The 8,940-nt window shown below is 56.3% G+C and overlaps 3 protein-coding genes across 3 annotated transcripts; 2 read left to right on the top strand and 1 right to left on the bottom strand.

The window, feature by feature from the left end:
* Nucleotides 1-878: 878 nt before the first annotated feature.
* On the top strand, nucleotides 879-1,610 carry BCV69DRAFT_241374 (NLI interacting factor; the record flags this gene model as incomplete). The annotated part of the gene is made up of 3 exons (XM_025490010.1): nucleotides 879-975; nucleotides 1,105-1,404; nucleotides 1,489-1,610. Coding segments are annotated over 3 exons (519 nt in total), but the record flags the coding sequence as incomplete, so codon positions are not given.
* Nucleotides 1,611-1,729: 119 nt separating this feature from the next.
* Nucleotides 1,730-3,464, top strand: BCV69DRAFT_100736 (putative NIT2-nitrilase). The gene is made up of 3 exons (XM_025489015.1): nucleotides 1,730-2,507; nucleotides 2,602-2,989; nucleotides 3,082-3,464. The coding sequence occupies exons 1-3, from the start codon at nucleotides 2,047-2,049 to the stop codon at nucleotides 3,163-3,165; spliced, it is 933 nt and encodes a 310-aa protein (XP_025350065.1). The 5' UTR covers nucleotides 1,730-2,046; the 3' UTR covers nucleotides 3,166-3,464.
* BCV69DRAFT_100728 (hypothetical protein) lies at nucleotides 3,465-8,300 on the bottom strand. The gene has a single exon (XM_025489014.1). It carries the CDS (start codon nucleotides 8,212-8,214, stop codon nucleotides 3,763-3,765), a length of 4,452 nt encoding a protein of 1,483 aa, XP_025350064.1. The 5' UTR covers nucleotides 8,215-8,300; the 3' UTR covers nucleotides 3,465-3,762.
* Between the last annotated feature and the right edge of the window lie 640 nt (nucleotides 8,301-8,940).

Raw genomic sequence — 8,940 nt, 5'->3', positions numbered from 1 at the left:
TGAACGAGGCCGTTCTGGATGAAGACACGGGAAGCGCAGCGGGTGGTGAAGCTTTGCCAGTCGCAGTCACTGATACTGCCCTCGAGGCCTCCGATGACCAAATTGCTCTCAGCAAAAAGGAGCATCCGCTGTCACAGGCAGGGCAAGAGCTTGCAACTGCTGTGCCACCTCAAATCAGAAGAGGGCGGAGCAGCCCTGCGAACATGTTCCGTAATATCCTGATGCTGATTCGACGGGCTGTCCTCGCTTTCGTTCTTGCTCCTTATGACGCTGTCACTTTCGCGGTCAGCGTCGGGACCAGCAAGAAGCGCAGGAAAGTAGAAGTCTCCCTCAAAGAGCCTTCAATGGTCATCGAACAGAGCGAAAAGAGTGCTGCTCAAGTGGTAGAAGACGAGGCGCCGAGAAAGAAGAAGAAGTCTAAATCGACGGCTAGTCGCGTTCGTGACGATACAGAAAATGTCGACGATGTCGTTACGGAAGAGCAGGCCATGGAGCGAGCGGAGCGTCAGCGTCAGGCCTTGCTCGCGCTCAAGCAATCTGAGAAAGCGGTGACGCCCGAGGAGACGCCTCCGACCATCGCTAGTGGCATTGCTAGCAAATTGTCGAAGCTGCTGCCCAACCCTCACGCTGTAGACCCTATGCTGGTTCACGAGCCAAAGGCGAAGAGGATCACTGGTGAGCTGCCGGATGAAATCGTGCAGAGGCATCAACGATCTGCCAGCCTGTCTCTGCTCAAAGCACGAGCTCAAGCTGGAAATGATATTGGCTCGCCGGAGACCAAGGCGACGTTGGCCCCAGGTGGAACTGGAACACCGCCTGTTGCCGTTTCTCCAGCTGCGACTCCCATTCCGCGCTCTGTCGTGATTCATCACACTCCCAAGATCCTCGTCTTGGATTTGGACGAGACCCTCATCCACTCGACCTCACGCTCCCCGACCTGGACGGCTTTGCGAGCGCAACACTCTTCGGTCAATGGTCGAGCAGAAGCTGCGCGCAACGTTGTCACCACCGGCGGCTCTCTGCTAGGACTCGAAGGTCTGGGTGGTCTGCTAGGTCTTACTGGCTCATCAAATGGACGTAGCGTGAGACCTCACATGGTCGAAGTCGTCCTCGATGGACGCAGCGTCATCTACCACGTCTACAAGCGTCCGTGGGTGGACTACTTCCTGCGCAAAGTCTCAACGTGGTACCAAGTCGTCATCTTCACTGCCTCGGTGCAGGAGTATGGCGACCCCGTTATTGATTGGCTCGATCAGGGGCGCGGTCTGATTGCGGGAAGGCTGTACAGGGATGCCTGCACGTACAAGAATGGGAGCTACCTCAAGGACTTGAGTATTGTCGACTTGGATCTGAGTAGAGTGTGCTTGGTCGACAATTCCCCTGCTAGCTACTTTTTGAACCCTTGTGAGTAGCCCTCATTGGCGGGACGGAGGATTGAGCTCGTCAATCTGACCCCTGCAACCTCTTTCTTCTCTCCTCCCCCCGCAGCCAACGGCATTCCAATCGAAGGCTGGACTCACGACCCATCCGACGAGGCGCTGTTGGATCTTCTCCCAGTCCTCGACTCACTGCGCTTCGCCCAGGACGTGAGACACGTCTTGGGCCTGCGCATCACCGATGGCAAGAGCTAAGCCCGTGGTAAGCTCGTCAGACTGTTATCCATGCCATGAACTACTCCTCCGTTTCCTGTCTCCCCAAGCATACGACTCTCTCTTTATTCCACGCGTTCAGCCTCATGCATCATTGTCACTATCTCTCCATCATCATGTCTCATCTCTCTCCCTCTCTCTTGTCATCCATTATTCTCATTCAGCCACCTTTGTCAATGCCACTCCGTTCAAATGCAGTCCTACATCTAGTCTACGCTTCCCCCTTTACACGCAAGTACGGAAGCGCGTGTGGAGGTCCGAGCTCATCTTGCCTTCCGTAGTCTAGATAGTCTAGTCTACATCCGGGCTCACCTCTTCTTCGTCTACTTCGTGCACTCCCACACTCCTTAACAGCTTGCGCTTCTGATCCTCTCACAGAATCCTGCAAGCAGCAAAGATGGTGCTCGCCGCCGTCTGCCAATTGACCTCCTCAGCCAGCATCCCCAGCAATCTCTCCACCTGCCTCTCCCTGCTTAAGCGTTCCGCCTCCGCAGGAGCCAAAGCCGTCTTTTTCCCCGAAGCCTCCGACTTTATCTCTTCTGGTTCAGGCCCACCGGGGGAAGAAGTGGCTCGATTGACACGTAGTAAAGAGAATGAAGACTTTGTGAGGGGTCTTAGAGAGGGAGCGAAGAGAGAGGGTGTTTGGATTAGTGTGGGCGTTCATGAAGATCCAGAGAGACCGATCCAGGTTGCTGGGAGTAGCAGGGGGGCGGCATCATTGAATGAGCCTGTGCAAGATGCGAAAAGATGCTTCAATAGCCATCTGATCATTGATGATCGAGGAGAGGTCGCACTGAAGTATCGGAAGACGCATCTCTTTGATGTGGATATTGTTGGCGGGCTGCGAATCAAGGAAAGGTGAGGCAGAAAGAGGAGCCGCTCGAGGCTGGTAGTGCTCACACCTACCAAGCCACTGACAATCTTACCCCCTACCATTCACGGCTCCCGCAAGTGACACGACCATACCCGGCTCTTCCCTCGAGTCACCACTCTCCACTCCCATCGGCAAGCTAGGCGCATTGACATGCTACGACCTTCGATTTCCCGAGCCCTCCCTCTCCCTCCGTCGTCAAGGTGCCGAAATTCTCCTCTACCCATCTGCTTTTACCGTTCGTACCGGTGCGGCACACTGGGCTCCCCTTTTGCAGGCAAGGGCGATCGAGACGCAGTGCTATGTCATTGCCTCGGCTCAGGTAGGGGTGCATAACCCTAAGCCAGAGGGAGGACCACAGGGAAGGACGTCGTATGGACACGCGATGATCATCGATCCTTGGGGAAGTATAGTGGCACAATGTGGGGATATGCAACCCTACAAACCTTCCTTTGCATTGGCTGATATTGTGAGTTGATGACAGGAGCGCGCCGAAGAAAAAGGCTGGGACAATGGCAGTGCACTGACTGCCCTTTTGGTTTCTATTCTGCTGGGACGTAGGACCTCTCCTCGATGGCGTCGCTGCGGCAGGAGATGCCCCTCTGGCAGCAGAGGCGCAGTCCTCAAATATACCCTTCCATCTGAACAGGTCGACTCGGCACTGACCAATGTCTGGCAGCACCCCACGCGTGCATTCCCTACTGCGGGCCTGGGGCCGAGCTGCTGCAAATGCAGCCCCTCCCCGATCACCCCTGCTCTTTGACCTTGCCCGGGACAATCTCACAATACGATTTTTGCAATTCGTTGTAATTGTGACCAGGCAACGGGATAATAGAAGATGCACACAGCCTGTGCAATGTGCTATTCATGCAAAGTTGCAAACAGAAGGTCAACAGTAGCAGAAGAGGCGCAATGGCAGAGCGAGTGAGTGGTGTGATGTAGGAAAGACGCGCGAGCACGGCACGAATAGCAATAGAAACTTTTGAGTTGCAATGATACGAAAGAGATGGAATGAAACGAAGCGGAGGGAATGGGTGTGTATGAGGACAAGGTTTATGTGAGGCGAATGCGAATATGAACAGTAGGATCCGATCAAAGGAGAAAGTATGCTGGGATGGGTCATGACCGAGAGGTCAAGGTGTATGCTGGGCCGATGCCGAAGCTAATAGTGTCGGCAAGGGAGATGTGGTTATTGTGATAGATCTCATCGTCTCGTGGTCTCATTGGTGACCTGGTGTGCGTCTAACCCTGCAGTCGTGCCTTGATATCGGTAATCCTGCTCTGCAGTCCATCAAAGCTATTCTGCAATCCCCCAAAACGGCGATCCATCTTTGTCAGGGGACTAGAAGCGCTACGTAGGCTAGTGGTGTTGCTCATACTACCACTGATGGGAGGAGTGTCCACTACTCCGGCCGTGGGAACCTCTTTGAGGGTCGGAGAAGTCATGATCGACAAGCGCGATTTGGCCCTCCTGACTTGCTTCGTGGGCTGCTGAAGACTTTTGTGCATGTCTGCACGCGCACCACCATCCTCCTCGGTAATGGACAGCAAGGACAGGGAATTACGACTAGAAGAGCTAGCCGGCATCAGAGGCGAGGTGGAAGATCTTCGCTCTTTGATTGGAAGAGGACCACTCGTGGAGCGCCTCTGCGCTGGCTTGTCACCGATCTCTGCCTTCAATGCGGCTACTGTGCCATTGTTGTGGGCGTAGCTTTCGCCGAGGGTAGCACTGGAGGCTCTTCTCGAGGGCTTCCGCAGGCCTCTTACCGCAATAGGAATGGGCGAGGGAACCACAGCTCCACCACCGAACGCATCGTCCTCCTCAATGACCGGCGTACCAGGGGTGCCAGGGATGCTAGAAGGGAGGAAGGGCGAGGGCAACGCACCAGTGGGTGTAGCGGGGCGAACGATACCTTTGCGGTACTCGCTCAGAGTCTCTCGACTGTCCTTCTTGCGTAGCATCCTCGGAGCTCCCGTCATGCTTGAAGAGCTCCCGCGCCTCTGCTGCGACTCTTGGATCAAATTAAGCCCACCAGTCGGAAGGTCCGGCTGGCTACCGCTAGCGATGCGCAGCTTGGGCAGCTGGCCGTGAGACTTGGATCGCAGCCTTGTTGCCTCGAAAGAGAGAGGCTGGAGACTGAGGCGACTGCTGGTATGACCGGAGAAGACAGTGGGCTTGGCAACGAGCTCGTCGCCGGAAGACGACGGAGCATCTGTCTCCCAAAAGGTATGAATGCTCCTCGTTGCGCCAGTGGCCCTGCGGGTAGGCGACCCACCTTTTGCAGCAACGTTGTGGGCATCGCTATGCAGTGACTCCGTGCCGATGCTCTCACTCTCTGTCGAGGCGCCTCCATCTGTCAAACCAGGAGTGCTGTCGCCCTCGTGCTTCTGCTCTCCACCGGAGCTAGACCCAAGGGAGAGTTGTTCGAATCTGTCGATCTGAACTTGAGGCGCAAGGGCCCTTGCCGGACGAGTAGGGGTCGTACGCTCCTGTGCCTCCAGTCTGAGTTGTCGCTTGCTTCTTTGGTTGCGAAGGGACCGTCCTCCCACGGCGAGAGAAGGTGGCCGAAGTTGCTCACTATCCGCAGGCGCGCCCGAGGCAGTGGATGAAGACGAAGACGACGAAGACGAAGAAGAAAACCTTCGCTCTGTCCAGATGGGCGCAGCGGGATGCTTTGCTTGACCAGCCGAGACTCCGTGGGAAGATACGACAGCATGCGGACCTGACGTAGCTTCTACTCTGGCCTCTTTGGGCGAAGATGACGAAGTGTGATGGACGATGTCAGGAACTGAGACAAGCGGAGGCGACGGCTTTGCTGAAGCCTGTCCAGTCGCCGAAACTTTCCGTATGTCTTCGCCCGGCATGGTACACTTTGCAAGCTCATTGGCAGCAGTCGCCAAGGGAGTGGTCTCTCCGCTGGGAATCTCAGCTACGACGCCATCGCGCCGACTCGCTATGGTCTCCCTCCTTTGCAGCGTCTGGCCGCTTTTTCCCGGAACGGCGCTCGTTTGCTTCAACAAGCGAGCCTTGCCTTCGCTTATTTGCGAGTCCGTATCAGTATGGCTCTGACGGAGAGGCGGCCTCACCGGACGATGGACAGCTACCTGAGGCCCACCCCCGGCCTTGCGGAAGAGTCTGTTCTCGAGTGCTGACAATCGATCGAGCACGACCTTGTCCTCCGATGCAATTCTGACTTTGCGAGCGCTCTGCGCAACTGCTTGCACCAATTGCTCCATCGCTTCGTTTTCGCTGACGTCTCGCTTAGCATTGGAGCCACCAGAGCAGCGAGACTCGGATCCCATGGATCCCGCAGCTGACGAGGAATGTGGGCTTTGCGACACCGCTCTGTACGAGGGGATAGCTGCCATGGCAAATGCTGCCCCTCGACGTCGATCCAAGGTACCTGGAGTTGCTCTTGCGGCGACAGGGAAGGGATACGGCGAGGCTGGTACCATTGAGGATTGTTGACTTGCAAACGCCGAGGCAATATTGGGCATGCTTGTCTTTCGCGAAGGCGTGACGAATCTTCCATCTCCAGGTGTAGCCATGCGGGAGGACATTTCGAGAGCTCGACGCTGGAGAGACTTCTTCCGAGTAAAGGTATAAGGAGTAGCCGCGCTGATGGCGGGCGGTGGTGTCGGCTGACTCGCAAAGTGAACGGCGGGTGAGCTGTAGACCCTCTGACCTTCACCCGCGTGATAAGGCGTAGATGTCATCGGAGCATCGTCCTCGCTGCCACGCCGCGCCCAAATGTCGGGCGAAGCAGCTGCCGAGCTGCACGCAGGAGATGCTTCGAGGATCGTAGAGAAAGAGCGCATACGGCTGATGACCGGCGTGGCCATAGGTAGCGATAGGGAGGTTGGCGTGGGCCTAGGCTTAGGTCCAGGACCGAAGGCTTCAGCAGCTGGGAGCTTAGTGAAACCGATCCAGTTCACATCAATATCTCTACGGCTTGCCTCCGCAGCCTGTTTCGAGAATGAGACCGGCGAGGTCGGATCTGAAGCAGCCCTGGAGTGCAAAGCCCAGTCAGCTTCTGTAGCTGCTCCTGTGTAGACATTCTGGATCGTCATGCTCTTTTGAGCTTGCTCTGCGAAGTCCCGCTCCTGTTCGGGCAGAATTCCGTCCCTTGAATCCACAAAGGCTGGGAAATTCTCCAAGTCCCCCTCGTAGATCTGTGAAAGAGCAATAGACTCAGGAGTCATCGAGACGTCATCGTCCGGTGCGAACGACATCAGGGGACGAGGACTATGGAGGACCGATGGAGACAGCGGAAGACCGTCTATCGACTGGGCGTGTGAGCTAGCCGGGAGATTGGGCACAAATGGCGCAGGTGCGCTCATATATGAGGCCCATTCGACGTCTGCGAAGAACGGATGGTCCTTGATGGCACGTGTGCCATCAAGAGAAGCACCGAGGCGAGTGTCTCTTCGACAGAGCAATCCTCGGATCAGAGCTTCGAGCGCTGAGCTAGTCGGGACCTTGCCGTCTAGTTCCAAGAACGACTCGTGATTGCGGATACGGTAGTGCGCCTCTCTGATCGAGTCTGCCCAAAAGGGTACCACCTTGTATACCATCTCATAGACAACCACGCCGACCGACCACCAATCGACCTCCGGCCCGTAGGACCCTTCGGAGTCTGGAGCGGGCGCCGGCGCTCTGCTACGAGAGCAGGATGCAAATGAGGTGCTGGAGTCTGCATACGTCGTACCCAACCATTGGTCTTCTTTGGCAAGCGCATTGAGCCGTTCTTCTTCACCGAGCAGAATGTCCGGAGCAATGTAGTCTGGGGTTCCGGCCAGACAAGCATAGAAATGATGGACTCGGCGGCGTTGGCCAGCGAATGTGGAGAAGGGTGCAGCGGTTGCAAAGTCGCAAAGCTTCAGATGGCCTGTTCGATCGAGAAGGAAATTCGCTGGCTTGACGTCTCTGTGAGCAAAGCCTTGCTCATGACACCACCCTACTGCTCCGACGATGTCTGTCGCGTACGCTTTGACAAAGCTCTCATCCAGAAGCCCTCCATTTCGAGCGAGTCCCAAGCCCGCTCCTCCTGCTTCACCTGCGGAGTGAAGAAGCTGATCCAGGTCACCAGCAGGGAAGTACTCCATGACAATGTGTAGCGAATTCTGACTTTGGAAGGCAGCAACGAGGTCAGGCACAGGCCGCACACCGGAAGGTGTCTGAGATCCCAACGAGAGCAGATGAGCTTCGAAAGCTGGACTGCAGCGATTCGATTCCCTCCGAGCCAGCCCTTTCACTACTGTCTTGATCACGTAGAGTTGGCGATTGAAGCGAGACCGCACGATCTCAACGTAAGCCGCGGACGATCTTTGCAGCGATGTGACAGACGGAAAGTCATTCGGTGCCGGCACTGCAGTGGTGAGGTCCTTCAATCGGTCCTGAGCTGCTTGAGAGCAGAAGCGCTTGCGAGTCTCCGGAGTCTGAGACCACCACGATGCTAGGGCGAGGTCCAGGGCCAGGCTGTGCTCTGCTGCGCTCACGACGTCTTGCTCATCGTCTCGAGCTCGCTGCTTGCCCTTGATGAGTTGGCGAGCCCTTGCACATGCAGATGCAACTGTGGGCTCTTTGGCCACTGTGACGATCAAAGACTGCACTTGATCATCACCAAGGCATTCCACAATCGTCTCATGACGAGCTGGCCAAGATGCCTTGCTGCTTGAAGCGATCGAGGCCATGTCTTATTGGGTTGGGGAAAAGGGATGAAAGTACTTCAGAAGGAAGGAAGACCCTCCCTTTGTGAAGCCGCGCCTCTTCTAGTGATTTTCGAAGGGGACGATGATGGCGAAGATGTAGATGATGATGGGCAGAATCAGGTCAGCGCGGTGCTGGTGCTGCCAATTGTTTATTCTATGGTATGGATTGTTGAGAAGGAACGAATGTGTTGGTGATAAGGTTGATGGGTCCGAGTTCTGGTTGTGATAAGGGCTCCGAGGTATGTGGGTCGCCTGATGATGGTCGTGGTGTTGGCCGGGAAGAGGTGGGCCGGGCTGAAGTGTTGGAGTGTTGATCAACCTGCAGCCTTAATTTCGGGGCGTGAGTCGATTGGCGCGTGCGTGTTCCCCGCACCGCACCGCAAGAGGAGACAGAAGCCACCATGTCTGGCCCATCTCACTTGTTGCTGCAACCTCCACAGCCATAGCGCACCAGAATGCCAGATGCATCCATCTCACTTTATCCTGCCGTGCAGAGCAGGAGGCTGTGCGTCGCCTGGCTCAGATTTCAATGGTATCCGGGTGGGCGAGCGCGTGAGGTCGTCCCTTGACTTCCGGTCCGATATCGTGTTCATCGTCGCCCTTGCTTTTCCTTGTGGCCCCTTGCAGCCACGCGGAGAAGTCCACCCAGCAGCCGGCGTGCGATGACGCTGGCCCGATCGCGTGGCTCGCCAAGCGTGGCGCATGATC

Source organism: Pseudomicrostroma glucosiphilum (assembly GCF_003144135.1).
Source record: "Pseudomicrostroma glucosiphilum strain MCA 4718 unplaced genomic scaffold BCV69scaffold_2, whole genome shotgun sequence".
Classification (NCBI taxonomy): domain Eukaryota; kingdom Fungi; phylum Basidiomycota; class Exobasidiomycetes; order Microstromatales; family Microstromataceae; genus Microstroma; species Microstroma glucosiphilum.
Note: the sequence above shows the minus strand (reverse complement) of the source record. Positions and strands in the feature narration are given on the sequence as shown.

What these genes read in the sequence shown, in the direction of transcription:
- BCV69DRAFT_100736 (XM_025489015.1), top strand. Translation starts at nt 2,047, where the DNA reads ATGGTGCTCGCCGCCGTCTGCCAATTGACCTCCTCAGCCAGCATCCCC. An exon ending in GGGCTGCGAATCAAGGAAAG is followed by an intron (nt 2,508 to 2,601) that starts GTGAGGCAGAAA and finishes GGCTCCCGCAAG; the next exon opens with TGACACGACCATACCCGGCT. An exon ending in CCTTTGCATTGGCTGATATT is followed by an intron (nt 2,990 to 3,081) that starts GTGAGTTGATGA and finishes GCTGGGACGTAG; the next exon opens with GACCTCTCCTCGATGGCGTC.
- BCV69DRAFT_100728 (XM_025489014.1), bottom strand. Translation starts at nt 8,214, where the DNA reads ATGGCCTCGATCGCTTCAAGCAGCAAGGCATCTTGGCCAGCTCGTCAT.